Source organism: Trichosurus vulpecula, chromosome 3, assembly GCF_011100635.1.
Source record: "Trichosurus vulpecula isolate mTriVul1 chromosome 3, mTriVul1.pri, whole genome shotgun sequence".
Classification (NCBI taxonomy): Eukaryota; Metazoa; Chordata; class Mammalia; order Diprotodontia; family Phalangeridae; genus Trichosurus; species Trichosurus vulpecula.
In genome coordinates this window covers 209673940-209698086 of record NC_050575.1, presented here as the reverse complement: position 1 = coordinate 209698086, position 24147 = coordinate 209673940, and the positions used below count along the sequence as shown (strand labels likewise).

The 24147-nt window shown below is 38.0% G+C and overlaps 1 protein-coding gene across 1 annotated transcript in view; it reads left to right on the top strand.

Moving 5' to 3' along the window:
• Positions 1–24147, top strand: part of HADHA (hydroxyacyl-CoA dehydrogenase trifunctional multienzyme complex subunit alpha) — a 69287-nt gene that overhangs the window by 29295 nt on the left and 15845 nt on the right. The window contains exons 10-13 of the mRNA XM_036749558.1: positions 9613–9669; positions 10557–10666; positions 15954–16088; positions 19068–19239. Of these exons, the coding sequence (XP_036605453.1) occupies positions 9613–9669; positions 10557–10666; positions 15954–16088; positions 19068–19239 (474 nt within the window). The remainder of the gene's footprint in view (positions 1–9612; positions 9670–10556; positions 10667–15953; positions 16089–19067; positions 19240–24147) is intronic.

Below are 24147 nucleotides of genomic sequence, written 5' to 3'. Positions count from 1 at the left end.
CTGCGGAGGACAGAGTTCGCAGTTTGGCCACCACCCCAGGGGCAGCGGGGGAGGTGCAGCTACAGAACTAAGCTGCAGTTACTTCCAGCCCCAGGCCCACGTAGTGGGAGGAATTAAGTGGCAGATCAGAGCAGGAGTGAAGAGCCTGCTGAAGATTTGTATCAGGTCCGGGTGGGTGGTTCTTGAGGAAGGAGGAGTGCTGGGGTGGCAGAGCTGGCTATATAGAAATAGCTCTGAAATCAACAGCGCATCCCTTCAATCTTGGAACAAAGTACTCTTTGCTCTACAAGCAGTCATACCCCGACAAAAAGCTCAAGGGTCAAGTAAGTTGGCTGGGAACATGGCCAGGCAGCAAAAACGCACCCAGATTCAGTCTCAGACTTTGGGATCTTTCTTTGGTGACAAAGAAGACCAAAACATATGGCCTGAAGAAGTCAACAAAGTGCAAGAGCCTACACCAAGAGCCTCCAAGAAAAACATAAACTGATCTCAGGCCATGGAAGAGCTCAAAGAGGAGTTGGAAAAACAAGTTAGAGAAGTAGAGGAAAAATTGGGACGAGAAATGAGAATGATGCAAGAAAACCATGAAAAACAAGTCAATGACTTGCTAAAGGAGACCCCAAAAAATACTGAAAAATATACTGAAGAAAACAACACTTTAAAAAATAGACTAACTCAAATGGCAAAAGAGCTCCAAAAAGCCAATGAGGAGAAGAATGACTTGAAAGGCAGAATTAGCCAAATGGAAAAGGAGGTCCAAAAGACCACTTAAAAATTAGATTGGAGCAAGTGGAAGCTAGTGACTTTATGAAAAATCAAGATATTTTAAACAGAACCAAAGGAATGAAAAAATGGAAGACAATGTGAAATATCTCATTGGAAAAACCACTGACCTAGAAAATAGATCCAGGAGAGAGAATTTTAAAATTATTGGACTACCTGAAGGCCATGATGAAAAAAAGAGCCTAGATATTATCTTTCAAGAAATTATCAAGGAGAACTGCCCTGATATTCTAGAGCCACAGAGCAAAATAGAAATTGAAAGAATCCACAGATCGCCTCCTCAAATAGATCCCAAAAAGAAAATTCCTAGGAACATTGTTGCCAAATTCCAGAGCCCCCAGGTCAAGGAGAAAATACTGCAAGCAGCCAGAAAGAAATTATTTGAATATTGTGGAAAAACAATCAGGATAACGCAGGATCTGGCAGCTTCCACATTAAGGGACCAAAGGGCTTGGAATATGATATTCTGGAGGCCAATGGAGCTAGGATTAAAACCAAGAATCACCTACCCAGAAAAACTGAGTATCATGCTCCAAGGCAAAATATGGATTTTCAATAAAATAGAGGACTTTCAAGCTTTCTCAGTGAAAAGACCAGAGCTGAATAGAAAATTTGACTTTTAAACACAACAATCAAGAGAAGCATGAAAAGGTAAACAAGAAAGAGAAATCATAAGGGACTTACTAAAGTTGAACTGTTTTGTTTACATGTTTACATTCCTACATAGAAAGATGATGTGTATGATTCATGAGACCTCAATATCATAGTAGCTGAAAGGAATATGCATATATATATGTGTGTGTAAACATATATATATACACATATGTGTGTGTCTATGTATGTATATATAAAGGTATGTGTATATATATATATACACATTTATATATATGTATATATATATACACACAAAGGGCACAGGGTGAGTTGAATATGAAGGGATGATATCTAAAAAAATAAAATCAATTTAAGGGATAAGAGAGGAATATATCGAGAGAGGGAGAAAGGGAGAGATAGAATGGGGTAAATTATCTCGCATAAAAGTGGCAAGAAAAAGTGGTTCTGTAGGAAGGGAAGAGGGGGCAGGTGAGGGGGAATGAGTAAATCTTACTCTCATTGGATTTGACCTGAGGAGGGAAGACCATACACACTCAATTGGGTATCTTACCCCACAGGAAAGAAGGAGGAAGAAGATAAAAAAGGGGGGATGATAGAAGGGAGGCAGACGGGGGGAGGAGGTAATAAAAAACAAACACTTTCAAAAAGGGACAGGGTCAAGGGAGAAAATTCAATAAAGGGGGATAGGTTATGAAGGAGCAAAACATAGTTAATCTTTTACAACATGAGTATTCTGGAAGGGTTTTACATAATGACATGCATGTGGCCTATGTTGAATTGCTTGCCTTCTTAGGGAGGGTGGGTGGGGAGGGAAGAGGGGAGAGAATTTGGAACTCAAAGTTTTAAAAACAGACGTTCAGAAACAACAACAACAACAAAAAGTTTTTGCATGCAACTAGGAAATAAGATACACAGGCAATGGGGCATAGAAATTTATCTTGCCCTACAAGAGAAGAAGGGAAAGGGGGATGGGAGGGGAGTGGAGTGACAGATGGGAGGGCTGACTGGGGAACGGGGCAACCAGAATATACACCATCTTGGAGTGGGGGGAGGGTAGAAATGGGGAAAAAATTTGTAATTCCAACTTTTGTGAAAATCAATGCTGAAAACTAAATATATTAAATAAATTTAAAAAAAAGACTTGGCAACCAATTGGGTATGAGGGTAACAGAGAGAGAAAGTCAAGGATGACTCATGGTTGTGAACTTGGGTGACTGGCAGTACGATGATAATGTCAACAGAAACAGAGAAGTATGAAAAAGGGATAGATTTGGGGGAAAATATGCCCATTTCCCTGCTTATTATCAAACCATCCAGGAAGGAAATGACTAAGCATTTGTATAGAGCCCACTATACTATACTGCCAGGGCCTGTGCTAAGTAAGCCCTTTGTATAAAGATCTCATTTGGTCCTTACAGAACCCTTTGAGGTAGGTGCTATCATTATCAGTTGAGAAAACTGAAGTAGACAGAGGTTAAGTGACTTGCCCAGGGTCACACAACTAGTAAATGTCTGCAGCCATATTTGAACTCAGTCTTCATGACTCCAGGCTTGGCACTCTATCCACTGTACCACCTAGCTGCCTGTAAATGGTTATAGGTCTTTAAAAATTAAAGTCAAAGTGACAAAAAAGTTTGTTTCATCAGACTTAAAAGAATACCTTTATGGGTACATAAGTCATACTTCTGAATTAATGGGACCAGAGTTATTGATTGTCATCATAGAATTGCACACGTGGACAGGGCTTCAACAACCATTTGGTCCAAGTTATACCCAGAAGAAATAACCATTATTATATGCCCAAGGAATGGTCATCTAACCCTTGCTTGAATACCTTCAAGGAAGGGGGAACTCACCACCTCTTAAGGTATCCCATTCCACTTGTGGGAGACTCTGATTGTTGAAAGTTCCCTATCTAAGCCTAAAGTTCTCTCTGAAACTTCCATCCATTGGTATTGATTCTGCTCTCTAGGGCTAAGCAGAACAAATTGAATCCCTCTTTCCATATTACAGCCCTTCAAATACTTGAACATGGAAATCATGTGCTGTCACTTTCCCCCCTTTTTAGCTTCTCCCCAGAATCTTCTCATCTTTAGGCCAAACATCCCTGATCCTGTCAGCTCATCCTTTTATCATATGGACTCATCTTCATTATCCTGGTAGCCTTCCTCTTGATACTTTCTGACTTATCAATATCCTCCTAAATTGTAGCTCCCAGAACCAAACTCTGTACTTCAGGTGTGCTCTGACCAGGGTGTAGGAGATTTCACCTTATTCCTCTCTTAATGCAGCCCAAGCTCACATTAGCTTTTTTGCCTGTCACATTACACTACTGACTTGTTAAGTCACTAATTCTGCTAAAACTCAGATCTTTTTTCAGACAAACTGCTTTAAAATCACACCTTTCCCATCCTGTACTTGTGTTAATTTTTTTTGTCCCCAAGTTTAAGACTTTAAATGATAACTGTTGAATTTATCTTGTTAGATTCAGCCCAAAGTTCTAGACTGGCATGATCTTTCTGGATCTTGTGTTAACTGTCTCTCCCAGTTTTGTGTCATCTGCTAATATGTTGGCCATATCATTGCTATCTTTATCCAAGTCATTGATAAAAATGTTAAATAACATAGAACCAAGCATAGATATCTGGCACTGCATGAAATATCTCTTGACAAATTGACATAGAGTTACTTTGTTAAAATCAAGGTAAACTCTATTTACAGCATTCTCCTGGTCTACAGGTTTAGTAACACTGTCAAAAGAAAATGAGGTTAGTTTGGCATGACCTGTTTATCATTAAATATGTGTGTTTATTTTTACTTCAGTCACATTTTTCAATATGTCCCACCTGCTCCCAGAGGGCATCCCTTATAACAAAGAATTTTTTTAAATGGAGGTAGGAAAACAGTTTATTCTATCACATGATAATATTATGTTCTATACACAGTCTCCCACCTTTACAAAGAAGCAGAAGGGTACATTCTCATAGTTCTTCTTTAGAGCCAAACTTGGTCTGTTTTGTTTTATTTGGGTTCTTTTCATTTACATTATTGTAGTCACATGTGCTTTCCTGGTTCTGTTTACTTCACTTTATAGCCATTCATGTAAGTCTTCATAATTTCTTATAGAACACTAATAGTTTGTTACATTCATATACAACAGTTTGTTTAATCATTTCCTAATTGGTGGGCATCTCTTTTGTTTTCAGTTCTTGGTGCTCCAAAAAGTGCTGCTACAAATATTTTGGTATATATGGGACCTTTTTTTTTTTAATCATTGACCCCTCAGGGAATATGTCTCTAGTAGAGGAGTCTTTTGGTATGGACAGTTTAGTCACTTTCTCATCATAGTTCCAAATTGCTTTCCAGAATTGTTATGGCAATTTCTAGTTCTACAAGTTTCACATTAGCCTTCCTCTTTTTCCACAAGTCTTATAACATTGAGTATTCTCATCTTTTCTCATCTTGCTAATTTGCTGGATGTGAGGTGAAATCTTAGAGCTTTTAAAAAATGTTCATTTTTCTTATTAGTGAATTAGAATGTTCATTCATATGGGTGTTAATAGTTTGCAATTCTATTAAGAACTGTTTGTTCATATCCTTTGACTACTTATCCATTGGTATGATCTGTTCTGGATGAAGCCACACTTTTTCTTTTTTAGTGACTACATCCCTATCTGTATATTCACTAACCAGATCTTTAAGAATCCATTATAGAATTTTCCTAGCTATCAAAGCCAAACTGAGCGGTCTGTAGTTTGCAGATTCCCCTTTTCGGTAATTAGGACATTTGTCCTCCAGGTTTCCACAGTGATTCCCTGGGATCCTTCATAGCAGCTCAGCACCTACATCTTCAGTGCTTTTAGTACCTGAGGATGTCATTCTCTGTGTGATTCTGTGATTCCTGTACAATACCCTTAATAAGTAATCTAAGTCTAACCTCAGAAGATCTCTAGGGATGAGGATTATCTTCTGAGGCAACCGAATTCACTTTTGAGTAGCAAGGTATTATGAATATTTTTCCTTCTTTTGAGCCTCAAATTTTATGCAGTTTTGACCCATTGCTTCTAGTTCTGTTCTCTAGAGCCAGGCTTTCACATGACAGTACTTCATATATATGAAAGTAATTATCATGAACACCTCCCCATTCTTTTCTTTACCTCAGTTTCTCCACCTATGTAAAAATTGGAATAATAATATTTGTGTACCACTGCTAGGTCTGTATCCCAGAGAGATTAAAGAAAAAGGAAAAGGACAAAAATATTTATAGCAGCTCTTTTTGTGGTGACAAAGAATTGGTAATTGAGGGGGATGGCTGGAACAAGTCGTGGCATATGATTGGGATGGAATACTATTGTACTATAAGAAATGAGAAGGGGAATGGTTTCAGAAAAACGTGAGAAGACCTATATGAATTGATGCAAAGTGAAGTGAACAGAACCAGGAGAACATTGTACACATTTACAGCAATTTTATAACAATGATCGCCTATGAAAGACTTAGCCACTCAAATAATAAATTTTTAGAAAATAACAATATTTGCTTCTTTCTACCTCGTTCAATTATATTTTGATTTATGTGAGATGATATATGATAGGTTATTTTGAATTCATTAAGAAACTGCCATTGGGGGGCAGAGCCAAGATGGCGACTGGAAAGCAGGGACTGGCATAAAGCTCTCCCCCAGGACCCTCCAAACACCTATAATAATGGCTCTAGAAATTCTAGAACTGCAGAGCCCATGAAATAGCAGAAGGAAGCACGGCTCCAGCCCAGGACACCCTGGATGGTCACTGGGTAAGGTCTATGGCACAGAGCTGGGAGCGGAGCAGAGCCCAGCGTAGACTGCACCAGGACCAACCAGATCAGGAGCTGGGTGGAACAGGCCCTAGCTCCCTGAATCAGTGAGCTGTGGCAGTTACCAGACTTCTCAATGCACAAACACCAAAGACAACAGAGAAGGTTAGTGGGAAAAAACTTCAGGGATGGAGTGAAAGGAGTTTGCAGTTCGGCCACCACCCCAGGGGCAGCGGAGGTAGTGCAAGCTACAGAACTACAGCTGCAGTTGCTTCCAGCCCCAGGCGCACCTGGTGGGAGGAATTAAGTGGCGGATCAGAGCAAGAGTGCAGAGCCTGCTCAGATCTGAGTCTTGGTCCAGGTTTGTGGTTCTTGGGGGAGGAGGAACACTGGTGTGGCAGAGCTTGCTGTGTAGAAATAGCACTGAAAACAAAAGGGCAGCCACTCAAGCTTGGAACAAAGTATTCTATACTCTACAAGCAGTCATACCCCGACGAAAAACTCAAGGGTCAAGTAGTTGGCTGGGAACATGGCCAGGCACCGAAAATGGACTCAGATTCAGACTCAGACTTTGGAATCTTTCTTTGGTGACAAAGAAGACCAAAACATACAGCCAGAAGAAGTCAGCAAAGTCAAAGAGCCTACATCAAAAGCCTCCAAGAAAAACATGAACTGCTCTCAGGCCATAGAAGAGCTCAAAAAGGATTTGGAAAAGCAAGTTAGAGAAGTAGAGGAAAAATTGGGAAGAGAAATGAGAGTGATGCAAGAAAACCATGAAAAACAAGTCAATGACTTGCTAAAGGAGACCCCAAAAAATACTGAAAAATATACTGAAGAAAACAACACTTTAAAAAATAGACTAACTCAAATGGCAAAAGAGCTCCAAAAAGCCAATGAGGAGAAGAATGCCTTGAAAGGCAGAATTAGCCAAATGGAAAAGGAGGTCCAAAAGACCACTGAAGAAAATACTACCTTAAAAATTAGATTGGAGCAAGTGGAAGCTAGTGACTTTATGAAAAATCAAGATATTTTAAACAGAACCACAGGAATGAAAAAATGGAAGATAATGCAAAATATCTCATTGGAAAAACCACTGACCTGGAAAATAGATCCAGGAGAGAGAATTTTAAAATTATTGGACTACCTGAAGGCCATGATGAAAAAAAGAGCCTAGATATCATCTTTCAAGAAATTATCAAGGAGAGCTGGCCTGATATTCTTGAGCCAGACGGTAAAATAGAAAATGAAAGAATCCACCAATCGCCTCCTGAAAAAGATCCCAAAAAGAAAATTCCTAGGAATATTGTCACCAAACTCCAGAGCTCCCAGATCAAGCAGAAAATACTGCAAGCAGCCAGAAAGAAATAATTTGAGTATTGTGGAAACACAATCAGGATAGCACAAGATCTAGCAGCTTCTACATTAAGGGATTGAAGGGCTTGGAATATGATATTCCGGAGGTCCATGGAGCTAGGATTAAAACCAAGAATCACCTACCCAGCAAAACTGAGTTTCACGCTCCAAGGCAAAATATGGATTTCCAATAAAATAGAGGACTTTCAAGCTTTCTCAGTGAAAAGACCAGAGCCGAATAGAAAATTTGACTTTCAAACACAAGAATCAAGAGAAGCATGAAAAGGTAAACAAGAAAGAGAAATCATAAATGACTTACTAAAGTTGAACTGTTTTATTTACATTCCTTCATGGAAAGATGATGTGTATAATTCATGAGACCTCAGTATTAGGATAGCTGAAGGGAATACACACACACACACACACACACACACACACACACACGCACAGCATAGGGTGAGTTGAATATGAAGGGATGATATCCAAAAAATAAAATCAAATTAAGGGATGAGAGAGGAATATATTGAGAGAAGGAGAAAGGGAGAGATAGAATGGGGTAAATTATGTCCCATAAAAGTGGCAAGAAAAAGAAGTTTGGTAGGAAGGGAAGAGGGGGCAGGTGGGGGGGAATGAGTGAATCTTGCTCTCATCGAATTTGACCTGAGGAGGGAATAACATACATACTCAATTGGATATCTTACCCCACAGGAAAGAAGGAGGAAGGAGATAAAAAGGGGGGATGATAGAAGGGAGGGCAGATAGGGGGAGGAGATAATCAAAAGCAAACACTTTCGAAAAGGGACAGGGTCAAGGGAGAAAATTGAATAAAGGGGGATAGGATAGGAAGGAGCAAATATCGTTAGTCTTTCACAACATGAGTGTTGTGGAAGGGTTTTACATAATGATATGCATGTGGCCTATGTTGAATTGCTTGCCTTCTTAGGGAGGGTGGGAGGAGAGGGAAAAGAGGAGAGAATTTAGAACTCAAAGTGTTAAAAGCAGATGTTCAAAAAAATTTTTGCATGCAACTAGGAAATAAGATATACAGGCAATAGGGCATAGAAATCTATCTTGCCCTACAGGAAAGTAAGGGAAAAGGGGATGGGGAGGGTGGGGTAACAGAAAGGAGGGCTGACTGGGGAATGGGACAATCAGAATATATGCCTTCTTGGAGGGGGGCGGGGAAGGTAGAAATGGGGAGAAAATTTGTAATTCAATCTCTTGTCAAAATCAATGCTGAAAACTAAAAATATTAAATAAATAAAAAAAAAGAAAATGCCATATAAATTTATCACATCGAATTAAACTTCAGTTGGTAAAGACAGTATAAAGAAGGAGATAAAATTGATGCATAGACTTCAGCCAATCAGTTGAAAAAATTGTTACACATAAGGCTCTTTGTCAGGTGTTGTAGTAGATATAGAGAAGTTTTAAGGTAGAAAAGACATAAAATTTTAAAAATAGTATCTTATTTTTCCCAATTACATATAAAAACAATTTTTAATGTTTATTTTTTATAAAATTTTGAGTTCCAAATTTTCTCCCTCCCTTTCTTCCCTCCCCCATCCCTAAGGGAAGGTAAACAATTTGATATAGTTTATGTATGTGCAATCATGTAAAACTTGTTTCCCTATTTGGAAAAGACATATATTTTTAAAAGGTTAATTAACAAAAAAGGAAATAACACAGAATATTACTTCTGCTGTCCCCAGATCACTGAAACAGAAGCACAGTTACATGCTACTATTGAATAAGAACTAAAAACATAAGTTGAACACAGCTTCTGAGCCTAATATTCTTTCAATTATTATTAGGTGTAAGTAGAAACTTAAGAAGTGGAAAGAGTCCTTAAATACCATGCATTCTTTCCTTACATAAGCTCTGATTTAAGGCTTACCAGTGTGCGCAAAGGCCGTTTTAGCACATGAGCTATGACATAACCAGGTGGTAACTTCAGAGACTTCACACATTTTATTCAATTTTATTTCACCCTAAATTTTTATTGTATTTTATTTTTCAACACTTTCAAATTGTAATATGAATAAATGCTATTGTTATGTCTTTTAGGTGATCAAGACTGGAATTGAACATGGGGCTGCAGCTGGCTACCTCTCTGAATCCCAGGTAAAAGCAAATATGAAACTATTCCTTCTTCCTTTCCATTTAGGAAACTCCACGTTGTAATAATTCTAGTTCATTATAAAGCCAAGGAAACACACTATGCCTGAGTCAATAGGTTGCTTTTTTTTCCAACTGTTACATATTAAACCCATGTCCTTGCACATCCTTCTATGTAGTAGGTGGTTTAGATGTATAAATATTTGGAGTGTTGGAAGGTAGGAAGTCAACATTGCTTTTTAGTAAAAATACAAAATTCATTTACAATACCAGTAGCAAAAAAGTGTAGCCGTTACAAGGAAAGCACCAGGAAGATTACTTATAAAAATTATTCATTGTATAAAATAGTAGTTCCCAATTTATTTGATAAAAAACCCTTGGGAGCTAAAAAGTCATTACAGATGTTCTGAATATCAGCGTGCATCAAGCATTGACATTTGGAGTCACCTAAACCTGTGATTTCCTTGGTATGGGAAACTCTCTCTACAAATATAGATAAGTAGATATTCTACACATTATAGTTTTTCTTAGTTGGCATTTAGAGGCACTGAAAAGTTGTTGGACCCAAACCCTGGACTTAGTAACTGAGTCCAGCTCTCTATCCACTAGTTCATCCTGCCTCTTGATTGAGAGATAGAAGATAACACAAAGTTACTATGAATTCAGTAATGCTTTTTATGGATTTTTATTTTATTAATCAATAGATACTAATAGCACAACTCTTATCATAGAGACCTATGACATTGTTGACATTTTTAATGTCTTCATATTCAAAAAATTAAGAACTAATGGTGTGTTCTTTAGTGTAGTAAAATCAAAGAACAAATCCACTTCTGATCAACAGGATCCATATCCTAAGTGTATTCCTTTATTTGGTTTCCTTTACTTTTTAGAAATTTGGTGAACTTGCGATGACTAAAGAATCTAAGGCTTTAATTGGTCTCTACAATGGTCAGGTTCTTTGCAAGAAGAATAAGTTTGGAACTCCACAAAAGACTGTTACGTGAGTCAAACCCTAAACTAGCAGAAACACAAAGTTGTCTAGGGAGCAATGACTCTATTGCTCCCTAGACAATGTTGTGTTTTCTTGGTTTTTAATGCTTTCTTTGTCATTTCCCTCTATTCCTGCTAAAACTATTGGCTTTTAAATTGCTATCCTAAATTAATTTTTGTTGGTTTTTTCATACCTTTTTTGTTGCTTCTACAGAGGCCCTTCCTTTTCTGTAGTTTCTGAGTTCATAGTCTGAAATTGATATTTTTCCTATACCTGTACCCTCCTCAGTCATTCAGTTCTCTGCTTTCCAAATGTCTTACTCTCAGATCCTCTGCCTTGAGAGTATATAAGCTAAAGAGGAAGACCAAACTAATGCTTGTGAAAAATATATAGGTTGTGAAAATTTTCAAACTGTTTAAGACTTAAAAGATCGTAGCAAACAGGACCTGCTTCGAAATAGGATATACAGCTTTGATCCATACAAAAACTTACGTCTTCCCATTATACTCAGTGATTGATGATTTAGTAAATACAGGACCAGACAAAAAATCTTGTGTAAAGATTAGTATTCATATTCATACTACATACACTTGTCATCTGTAGGATATTTTCTCTAACCTGTTCTGTGACCATTTAGTTCCTTTTCAGTTTATCATTTATTCCAGTTTGGAAAGACAATGTAGTATAGTTCAGAGACTACCTGATTTAGAATCATAGGTCCTGAGTTCGAGTCATAGCTTTGCTACTTACCTGTGTGGCCTTGGGTAAGAAACTTAACCTCTCCTTGGCTTTACTTTCCTCCTATGTAAAATAGGGGTTAGATTAGATGAGATATCTCTAAGGTCCTTCTAACTCTAAATCCTAGAGTCTCCTGGAGTGGTGAGAGACTGGAGGCAGGGAGACCAGTTAGGAGTCTGTTGCAATACTCTAGAAGAGAGGCCATGAGGGCCCAGACTAAGGAGGTAGTTTTGTAAACAGAGAGAAAGGGTCAGATGCAAATAATATTATGAAGGGAGAATGAAGATTCCGGGATAATACCGAGATTATGAACCTGATACATTTAAAGGACAGTGGTCTTTGACAGAAAGAGGGGAAGATTTAAAGGGAAAAATAGTGAGTTCAGTTTTAGCATGTTCAGTTTAAGATGTCTCTGAGATAACCAGTTTGAAATATACAATAGACAGTTGGTGATATGCACTTGTATAATTCAAGGGAGAGCCAGGGGCTGGAGGTATAAATCTGGGAGTCATAAGCATAGAGATGGCTGGTTAAACCTATGAGAGCTGATGAGGTTAGGAAGAAAGAATATGGAGGAAGGGTTGTTAATCTTTTCTATGTCATAGACTCCTTTTGCTGTCTGAAACCTGTGGACCCCTTCTCAGAATAATTTTTTAAATTAATAATTGAAGGAAATGCCAAATTTCAGTTAGAGGATAGTGAAAATATATAATTTTTCCCATCTAAGTTCAGGAGCACCCTGAAATCTATCCACAGATCCCTTGGGGGGGTCCATGGAACCCAGAGTTAACCCCTGGTGTAGAGGAGCTAGACAAAATCTTGAGCAACTTACACAGTTAGGGCCTTGATGTTGAGATTGAGTCATCAAAGGAAACTGAGAAGGAGCCATCAGACCAGTAGAAGACAAACCAGGAGAGAGCAGTCTCAAGAAAACACAGAGAGGAGAGAATGTCCAGGAGGAGTGGTCAGCAGTGTCAAATGTAGCAGGTATTTCAAGAGTGATTAGGATTTGTGAAGAGGTCATCAGATTTGGCAGTTAGGAGACTACATGTAACTTTGGAGAGAATAGTTTCAGTTGAATGATGAGGTCAGAAGCCAGAGGATAAAGGATGGAAGAGTAAATGAGAGGGGAGAGAGTACAGGAAGCAAGTGTAGAAAAATTGTACAAGCATTTTGAGAAAGGGAGGTTAGATATAGGACAATAGCTTGTAGGTCTAGTGAAATTTTTTTAAGGATGAAGGAAATTGGGGCCTGTTTAAAGACAATAGGAAAAGAACCAGTTGATAAGAAGAGGGTGAAAATTCAAGGAGGAGAAATGATTGAGGATGCAGTTGGCTGGAGAAGACAGAAGAGGATCTAGTGTATATATGGAGGGTTGGCCTTGACAAGGACAGGGGACGCTTTTTTTCAGAGATTAGAGGAAAGCAAGAAGTGATAATGCCAAGGGTTTTTCAGACAAGAATGAAAGAAGAGGGAGCCCATATTAGATGGCCTCAATTTTTTCAGTTAAATAAAGGCATTGTCCTCAGCTGAGAGTGGGGATGAGGGTTGTTAAGGGCCTCAGGAGGGAAGAGAAAATTTGGAATACCTCCTGTGGGCAGTGAAATAGGAAATCAGTTAGGGAGGGAAAAAAGATTGCCTTACTGCAGTGAGTGCTCAGCTGAAGTGGGATAATACGAATTTGTAAAATCTCCAGTTAGCACAGTTGTAGGATTTCCTCCAGCTTTTATTGGCTGCTTATGAGTAGAAGTGGAGGAAGTAAATGGTGGGAATAATTCAGTGGTGAGGTTTAGTTCTAGAAAAGCAGCAGTAAGACAAAGGGGAAAGGGATTCAAGAATAGAGGATAGTATAGAGTTGAAATGGCTAATTGTTGGGTTGCCATTGGAGAGGTTGTGATCAAATAGATTGGGGAATGCCAAAGCGGAATGCTTTGTGTAATGGCAAGGTCTAGTGTGTGACTATCCCTGCATGTTGCTGATGTCTGGTACTTAAAGGAGTTTGAGAAAGTGGGAGGTTAGAGGGTTTAAGAGATCATTTACACAAATATTAATGTCCTAGCATGAGTGACAAAGACAGGAAGATGATGACCCAGATGTTGAACTCCATGAGAAAGAAGGATGAATGACTTGAGGGTTAACATACTACAACTACAATAATATTGATTGGGTAGAGGATTTTAATTATGTGGATTTCAAAAAAGGAAAGGTTACTAAGTAAAGCAGGCAAAGGGAGAGCCTGAAAATAATAATGAATATTCCAATTCCCTCTCCAGAACCAGTATAATAGGTGGTCAGGGTGATTAGAGAAGGTAGATCTAGTGTGGTAGAGGATAGCTAGGAGATGAAGTGTTATCAGAGGTGAGCTAGATCTCTGTGAGGTCTAAGACATGGATAAAATGGGGAAGAATGAAGGGGAGTTTATTCACTATGGAACAGGAATTCTAGAGGTCACAATGAAAGGGGTGGGTAGGGTTAGACTGGGCATGGATGGGGTTAGGTTGAGGGGGATGGGGATGGGGATGAGACAAATGAGGAGGAGGCAGGAGATAGTTTTCTCCCAAATGACTGCTAATTAATTATTACAGAGATAGAAAAATAGGAGAAGCCATCGGGGTAATAGTGGATAATAGATGAAAGAAACAGTCTCCAAGGGGTAGAGCAGAGAGAGTTTAGCAGGATTTAATCTGTTCTTTACTTTGGAGGCTGGTCAGAAGGGAAGGGTGAAACATTAGGGGATGGTAGCAGGTAGCCCCCTGGCTAGCCACCTTGGGCAAGTGATTTAACCTCTCTTTGGCTTTCATCTCCTCATACATAAAATGAGGGGTTAGACTAGATGACCTAGTCATGTGAACACTCCCAGTCTCTGTTTGGTAGTCAGGCCTGGGCCTGGTTTCAGCCTAGATCTGCCAAATACAAAGAACTTATAGCTAAATGAAAAGATAGCTTGAAATAGATAAAGGAATTGGTGGTTAGTTTTATTATGAGTTCAAAGACAGCAAGAAACATCATTTGGTGAAATTCTTACGTGCCTACCTTGTGGTGTACAAAAGCATCATGAAGGTAATTGCAATTTATGTGCTAACTTCTGTTGCAGAGGATGAAGAAGTAGAGGACTCAAGTTCCTTCCCCCAAAAGTCAGCATATACACTGATAACTCAGTGACTGAAGTATTGAAAGTAGGCTTTTGGGGAAGACAGTAAAAACAGTTCAGAATTAGGAAATGAAAGAGGCCATTTTGTAGAATCCTCCCACCTATATAGATACTTTTTTCTAGAAGTTTTAAAAGGCAAAAGGTGTGGTAAATATCAAGCAACGTTACAGAATGTAAAATTGACTATATTTTAACAGACGTGGAACTAATTTCTGAATCAGCTGTCTTTATCAGTCCATCCTTTAAAGGAAAGGTCAGAATGACAAGGACAAAGGACAAAAATGAAAAGACACCATTAGAGCTCCAACCTGACTTATTCAAATAGACTTTGATGCCAAAAATGAATAAAGGAACAAAAATTGCCGTTGATTTCCATCATTTCCTATTGAAGTTTGATATAAAGCATTTACTACAAGGAGGCCAATTAAGCCCAGAAACTGTCTCAGCTAGTAAACATTTGATCTGCTAGTCAGGCAGAAAGAAGTGACCTCCAAATACAATGCCAGCTTAAACCATACATTCATTTGAGAAAAGTTACGGAGCAGAGTATTGGAAGATGAGGCATGCCTAATAAAACAGCCACAAGTTGATAAGATGGAAACAAGTCTGAGGAAGCTTGGCAGGAGGCCCAGTTATGCCATATTATCCCTAGAGGCCTATACCATTTCTAGATGAAACTGGGCAGAGATCATCCAACAGATGAAAAATGGAACAAATCTGCCAATGATTTAATTATCCATGACACTGGAACCTATTAGGTTTGAACTCTTTTACCTTAATCCTCAGTGTATAATATAAGGACATAGAAACATCACTAAAGAAGACAAAGATTTGAAGAGCAGTTGGGTTGGCTGGAGCACACACAGAAACTCTCTCTGCTGGAGGTGATGCAGTTTTGAAAGTATTGAAGCATTGAGCCAGAGGGAAAGAACTGATGCAGAGTGAAGGAAGCTGAATCAGAAAATCAGTATTTACAGTTACCAAAATAGTATGAACGAAAAGAACCTTAAACTGAAACCAAGCCCTGAATAAGTATAACTAGTCTTAGCCACTTGTTTATATTAAAAACAGTTTCTCATGATGATTACAATGAAAATCCATTTCTTTCCAATTACAATTGAAGCCAAAATTATTTTCTTTGCATGGAATAGTTCTTGTGTCTGTATTTCATATTTATTTTTGAGAATTTTTTTATTTAAGTAAAATTTGAAATGTAAGAATCTACCAGTTATTAAAAATATATTTACAGGTATACTTAATTATATGAGCAAATAAGTCACTTAATTTTTGTTTTTGCTTTAATTAGCTCCCAGATTGCCTCCTAGCTAAGCTATCTGTCTTATGAATTATGTTTGAAGTAAGCAAAAGTTGAGGTTGGAAGTTCAAATCACTGTCCTCTTGTTTTAGGCAACTATCTATTCTTGGAGCTGGTCTTATGGGAGCTGGCATTGCCCAAGTGTCTGTGGATAAAGGACTGAAGACCATACTCAAAGATACTACAATAGCAGGGTTAGCACGAGGACAGCAGCAAGTTTTCAAAGGGTAAGTCTAAAGGAGAAAGACTTTGTCTTGCCTGAAAAAAATTAATTTCTATATGGGGAAAAAAGAAATTTCTTGCTTTCCAATATCTTATTTACCTGAATTTAATTCATAGAAAATACGATAACTGTATAATTAACCCAGATTCTCTGACTCTTCGTAATATTACCTCTCTCCTTTCACCTTATATTATGTTAGAAATGGTGATGATTTTGCTGTCTGTCAACAGGAGAAACTGATGTCGACATTGTCTATCTTAGCTACTCATTTTCAAAAATATCACTTACCTTTCCCTGTAGCACCAAACCAGAAACTCTAGGATTCATTAGTTCTAATCTGACTCCTATGAGAATGGTACAATATTAATGGGATAAGACTGTATTCCTTCTAGCTTATATTCTATGTTTATAGAAAAAAAAACACACTCAGAGGTAAAATAATAGAATAAGTAAGGGTGGGGCTGGGCTTTGGATTTCAAACCCAAGAGTTTCTAGGTTAGTATTTAATAAGCTCTGTAGAGTGGTAGAATGGTAGTTGTAGTATCGGAAATGGTCACTGAATGGACATTTATTCCAGGATTTAAGAACTGCCATATTATCATTGCCTTGTCTCTGAAACTAATGATTCCCTTCATGTTAGAGTGAAAAATAATTGGGCATGGACCTTTTGCAAATCTCAAAACACAAAGTCTGTTCTTTTCTTCCTGGAAAAGCAGTTCATGAGAACATAGCCCTTAACTAAGTGAATTATTATTTTAATTAAAAATAACAAGTGAGTTTAGTGTTCATTTATAGCAAAGAAGCTTATGTATTGCTGTTATTGCCCTTAACAAGCCTACACTTCGTGGCAGAATGTATTTGATACCGAATATTGGCGGATGAAGGGTTGGGGGAAAGAACCCTGGACATAGATATAGGAAATATACATTCGAGGCCTAGTTGTCTCACTCTCTATGTTACCTCAGGAAGAACAACTTTCCTCCTCTGGACCTCAGTTTCCCTACCTATAAAGTGATGGGGTTGATCTAGACAATTTCCAAGGTTCCTTTTGGTCTAAATTCCACGAACTTATAAATTCTCTGGAATGAGAACTTTGCCATGGGAGCATTTTTCAGGCCCTACCTATTCTTGTACTAATTTTTAGTTCTTATAAACAATTATAAAACTGTTATCTATGATCACCCTTGCATCCTACTTTTCTTGGGACAGAACTCTCTGACCCATTGGCCTTGCTCCAGTACAGTGTTTCTAGCTCTGTTTATGCAAGTATCCCTGCCCTCACCCAGGAGCAGGTTTTACTAATTGGGGTAGTATGAGGTTTAAGCTTATAGCAACTAGTGATTTTTTTCCACTTGGGAAGCTTTTCCCTCTTAGCAAGTGTAGAATTATTGAGATTTGAACCTTGCCTGAGACCTCAATCAACAATTTAATGAACTAACTTTCAGGTCTTAAGTTTATACCTGGTCCAGTGAATTAGAAAAAGGGGCTACCGATGGTCTCTTAGAAGTAGGTTCAGTGGAAAGAATGCTGGAATTGCATAACATGGATTCAAATCTGACTCTTCTACCTACTACCTATGTGGCCTTTGGGTAAATCACTTAACTTCTTTGGGTTTAAGTTTAAAGTTAGGGGTTAGACAAGAGATCTTGAAGATCTCTACTAGCTCTAAATCTGATCCTATAAAAGCCTTTGCTAGGAAAGTGGGGTCAGCCTAGTAAGTCTACTGCCTTCTTTGGAAGAATAAAGCAGAGTCCATGGAAGTATTAGTATTAAAGCAGAAATATATATTCAACTCCCTGAAGCTGACCCTGAAATGGTCAGTAAATATTAAGCATTCAGAGCTATGCTGGGTATCATGGGAGAATAAAAAAAAGTGTAAGAAATGTTTCCTTTCTGCTCACATGGAGCTTACAACCTATGGAGACAAGACAAACACACTTGAAACCATCACAAAAGTATTTATAAGATTTGTAAGTATTTATGTTCTAAAGAAATTTGGTGATTCAGGTATCATATGAATAGGAATACCTTAAGAAAAAGTGATATTTTTCCACTTTTAAATTATCTCTAAATTTTAAAATAATTTTAATGTAGTTGTCTATATGTTGATAGTATATTATTTTTATACGTGTCTATATCTGTGCATGTATTAATATATGAAGTAATGCAAATTTGTGTATATATAAAAATGTATGTGGACATCCACATTTTTATATATACATACAAGTTTATATATGTTGCAAATTTATATATATACATGTGTGTATGTATACATATATGTGTGTGTGTATATATATGAAATACATGTGTGCATGTGTTAGTTACAGTAATTATTTGAAGGCAACATGTTGGCAGAGGGGATACAGCACTAGTCTTGGAATCAGGAAGACCTGAGTTGAAATCTTGGCTCAGATACAAATGATGTGACCCTGGGCACAGTTATTTAGCCTCTGTCAGCCTCTGTTTATTCCTCTGTAAAATGGAGGTCAATGGCACCTACCTCAAGCAAGTTTGTTTTAAGTATCAGATGATATGGTTGAGGTAAATTACTTTGCAAACCTTAAAGCACACATAAATGTTAGCTATTATTATTGTTATGAAAATAGGATGACTTTTCTCTGGCACCAGAATTTTCCCATCGCTTTTATTCTATGAGTATTCTACTCCCTCAGTGTACACTTCAGGTTCTCTCAATATAATTCAAGCCCAAAACTGTTTTCTGATTAAATTAGTTTATGGAAATGTTAAATTAAAGAATATATTAAGTATCAAATTCTATTCATTCTTGGGTTTCTAAAACCTATTGTAGGCCACCTTCTCCTTAATAAAATTGTACTTTTTTAGTGTACTAGAGCTACAAAAAGCTTTTTCTTATTTTGCTGTTTTGGTACTCTGCCAGTTTCCTTTCACAAAAAGCACTTAGGCTATCTTGTAATTGACGCAGTTTCTATGTAGTACTCTAACTGGCAATGTATTTTCTCAGGTTGGATGATAAAGTGAAGAGGAAGAGCCTAACATCATTTGAAAGAGATTCCATTTACAGCAACCTGACTGGGCAGCTTGATTATCAGGGATTTGAAAAGTCTGATATGGTGATTGAAGCCGTTTTTGAGGACCTTCGCCTTAAGCATGCAGTTCTAAAGGAGGTTGAATCAGTAAGTTATCAGCTTTCTCTTCAGGTTACCTGGCATAGTATATTGTAGGAACCAAGAGTCCTAACTCTTACTTAGTAGAAAGGGATTTGGGGAAATTCCAATGTTTTAACAAAATTATTTAGGAGCAAGCATTCTAAGTATAGGTTTCAAGCAGAACAGCTTCTGTTATGTGTGTACAATGGTGTTTCTAAGTATTGAAGAAGAAAGAAAGCCCAGTTGATCCATTACGCGTATTTCATCATAATATCTTACCCTTTTTCTTGTTCATGGGAAAATTCAGCCACTCAAGGAGCAAACCTCATAAGACAGCCACAGATTTTAAGATTCTAAGGTGACTATAAAAATCAGCTATGCTTCCTCAGTGCTTTGCAGCATAAAAAGTAGATGGGAGAAATTTAAGCAGCTTTCTCAGACAACATTAATCTACTAATTCCATGGAAATATTGGCTCATTCTTGCTTCATAATGTGATAAGCAGTCACTGTAAATCACTAAAGAAGATAGCAACATGGTGAAAGCAGTTGTTGGTTGAGAGCAGCTTTGTCATCATTGTCGAAGACAGATTAAAGGAAGAGGTTCTGGAAAGAAAGATACCCCTTTAGCCCAGGTAAGACCCTAGAAGTCTGTAGAATTGGGAGAGTGGATTCAGGAAATGGTGTGAACAAAAAAGTGACAAAGTTTGGCAATAAGATATAGATAGATATAGATATAGATATAGATATATATTGGACAGAAATTACTTCCCACTAATAATAGCAATTAATGAGAAATTATTCTCACTATTTTGTTTTGGAAGACTTGGCTTTAATGGGAAGGAGTTGTGGGACTAAAGGTGAACACATGTTTTGGTTATGTTTAGTTTGTGTTTCTGTTAAGACTTTCAGGTCTAGATAGTCTTTTATCAGACTGAGGAATAAGGTTTGAGGAAAGTTAGGAAGGTTTTTGTATTGTTTGTAAATGACAGTTGAAACTGAGAAAGTGGATGGTTACCAGAATCTTTAGAGAAGAAGACCAAGGATAAAGTCTTGGGAATTCCTCTGATCTCTTCTCTTCTCTTCTGTTCTCTTTTCTCTTCTCTCTCTCTCTCTCTCTCTCTCTCTCTCTCTCTCTCTCTGTCTCTCTCTCTCTGCCTCTCTCTCTTTCTCTCTCTCTGCCTCTCTTTCTTTCTGTCTGCCTCTGTCTCTGTCTCTGTCTTTCTCTGTCTCTCTCTCTCTCTCCCTCCCCCCTCTCTTCCCTTCTCTTTCCCTTCCCTTCCCTGCCCCCATTCCCAGTAAGTTCTAAATAACATCTAAAGAAGATAACCAAAAAGCACAGTGCCTTGGAAACTGAACCCAGAGAAACTTTGAGAAAGTGTGCAGGCCTGAAATGAAAAAATGCCCTTTTGATTTTGGTAGTGTTGAAGTTATTTGTGACAATGTCTTCTGTGGAGTAGAGGTAGTGCAAGCCAGAATTTATGGAAGAATTGCTTATAAGAAACAGTTTCTGAGAGGTAGATTTTGATTCAATACAAAGAAAAGCTTCCTGACAGCTAGAAGTGTACGAAAATGGAATCGATTGCCATGAGAAGTAGCAGAGACCACCAGAATTCTTCAAGTGAATGCTAGACAACCACTTGTTAGGGTTGTTGTAGAGGGGATTCATACGTTTGATGGGAGTTGGACTAGATGATCCCTAGAGTCCATAAAATGCTAAGATTATATGATTTTGTGAGTTAATTTGAATACTCTTCTTCCTTTTTCCTGCTGGTCTTTAAAATACCCTTCTAGTCTGTCTTCTTACTTCCTACCACATACTCTGCGATATAGTAACACTAGCCACCTTGCTGTTCCTCGTATAAGACATTCCATCTCCTGACACCAGGTATTTTCACTGGCTATTCCCCATGCCTGGAATATTCTCTCTCCTCATCTCTGCCTCCTACCTTCCCTGGCTTCCTTCAAGCCTCAACTAAAATTCCATCTTCCTTTCTTGATCCTCCTTAATGCTAGCTAAAGGTTCCCCCCTATCAATTATCTCCTATTTATTGTGTATATAGCTTGTTTGTGCATAGTTGTTTTCATGTTTCCACCATTAGACTGTGAGCTTCTTGAGAGCAGGGTCTGTCTTTTGCATCTCTTTGTATCCCCATTGCTTAGCCTAGTGCTTGGAACATAATAGACTCTTAATAAGTGTTTATTTACTGACTATACTGACTATCATACTAAGTTGCAGTCTGGATGTCTGGGACCTGGCACGTGTTTCTATTTTTGAAAGAAACAATGATATGAGGCATGGGGAGATAATAGAATCTTGTGGGGGCAGGGCAGGATAAATCTCTTGGCATAAAAAAGAATGGAAATGAAGATGGGTAGAACTAAAAAACTAATAACAAGCTTCTCACTCTCCTGAACACTAGGAATCTGAGGCAACAGCAAAGCTGGGAAGCTTTATACAAAGTGAGAGAGAGAGTGCCTCCTTTGTCCAAGAGAAGGGCCAGAAACTATAATATTATATCCCAGCATATTTCTGGATTATAATACTGTACAGTTTCAAAAGGGGATGTGCTAGCAACTTCTCATCCACAAAAATACCGCCACATCTAGGATTTATCTAGATGTTTTGTGTTGCTGTAAAAGAACTGAGCGTTTCTTGAAATGCCCCTAGGCATCCAGAAGTACAGGTTACTGCTGAGGGTAGTGATGGTACTTCTCCCTTCTGTCTGAGAAGTTGCCTTCCTTTTATGATCATAACAGTTTCTTACTAGGTATACCTTCCCCCAACTCCTGTCTTCTTTCTGTGACCAGTACTATGTGCTTTTACTCTTGGTAGCACCTGAGAATCCAAAATAGAATTTATTTCCTTCGTAGTTGTATGTATTTTATTTTTATGCATTTAAAATAAATAGATTCATTTTATGCATTTATTCTGAGAAGGGGTCCATAGGCTTCACCACATAACAATAAAATGCCCCTGCTCTATAAAAAGAACCATAAGAATTTTATACAGATCCAGCAGTTCAGTGGGCCTCCTTCCCATCCTTTTCCTGTCATATTCTTCTACATACCTGGCACAGGTTAAGGTTCCTCTCTGCCTCTTTGGATTTTTCTTCATCTTTGTTTTTCCCTGAAACATCTCTACCTCTCTTTTTTTTTTTCAAGGACAGGTCATTCTTCATGGTGCAGTGAAAAGAACACTGCATTCATAGATAAAAGACCTGAGTTTGAGTCCCATCTCTACTCCTCACTGTGTGACCTTAGGCAGGTTGCTTAATCTCTTTGGCCCCATTCACAAAATAAAGAGGCTGGACTGTATGACATCCAAAGCCCCTTTCAGCTCTATATGTATGATTTTATGATCCTTGAAGACTTGGATGGGCATTCTTCCAGCCCTTTCACCTTCTTTAGTATGGAGACCAATCTGTACTTCGTACATATGTAGCTGACACCAGCAGAAACACAAATCTGGCACAGTCTTTGCAGGTTACTGCAACGGATCCCTGTCCTCCATCCTTGCTATAAAGCAGAAATTCTCAGGTCTAGTGCACTTGCTGCTCGTGCTTTTGGCTAACCATGTAGTAATGTACCTGGACACTGTTCCAGGCTCTCCTCCTGGAAGCTCTTGAGCTCTTTAATGCTAATTGCTCTCATTTTCTATTGCTATCTTCAGCTCTTTTCTACAAGGTCTTATTTAGAAATTCAGTTTCCAATCAGTCTCTCTTTCTCATCTTAGTCACATGGGGCACCAGACATCTTTCCTCTTGGCCTTTCAGAGATTTGCTTGCATCTGATCCCAGGAGTCAGATAATTATAAATCAAATAGACCTAGATAAATAAATTTAATGTTAATCAGATATTTGCCTCGGTGTTACTACCATGGCTGTCCTACTCTTATGAAGTTGATTTTTTTTTAACCTTAAATGTAACAATTACATTTCAACCTGTTGAATTTCTTTATCTCATTTTCAGCCTGTTATTTTAGCCTGTTAAGCATTTTGAATCTTGATTCAGCTGGATTTGTACCTGAAGCTTGATTCTGTCACCTAGAATACTCTTTCTTTCTTTAGCTGTATGTACTTTCCCTTTCCCCTCAGATTGACTACAAATTTTTCCCTTGTCTGAATCCAGGAGACCACATATGCAGTTAGATTTGATTTTTAGAGGTAGTTACCAAGGAAATCAGCTTAAACTGTTGAATCAGTACTTATCGTTTGCACATTTAGCAGTGATTCCATCTGACAGTGTGATCATCCAACCCATATTTAGCTATCTTAGTCCCAGTGATACTCTGGGAAATTTTGTCAGATTTTCTGTTAAAAACAAGATATAACTTGCATTATAATCAACAAAAAAATTGATTGAGCATAGTATCTGGCACCATTGTCCTGATTTGCCATTCTAGTTGTTATCAAAAAAGGATGAGATTAGTTTGGTGTCACTCATTCTCAGTGAATCCAGGTTGATTCCAGTGATCACTACTGATTTTTTTTCTGAATGCCCACAAACCATGTTTAATATTAGGATATTACAGAGCTGGTGAAATGATAATTATTATACTTTACAGTAATGAATGATAACTCCTATCAGGACAATATAGAATGAACAGATGGATTGAACTTTATTGATTGGCTTTGCATTGGACTCTTTAGGGACACATGGATGTGTATTTTTTTTAAATTAAGATTTTTTTTATTTTTAGTTTACAACACTCAGTTCTGCATGTTTTTGAATTCCAGATTTTCTTCCCCTCCCTCCCCCGCCCCACTCCCCAAGACGGCGTGGAATATCTTCTGCATATATCTTTGCATTAAACTTATTTACACAATAGTCAAGTTGTAAAGAAGAATTATGACCAATGGAAGGAATCATGAGAAAGAAAAAAAAAAGAAAGCAAATAGTTTGCCTCAATCTGCCTTCAGACTCCATATTTCTTT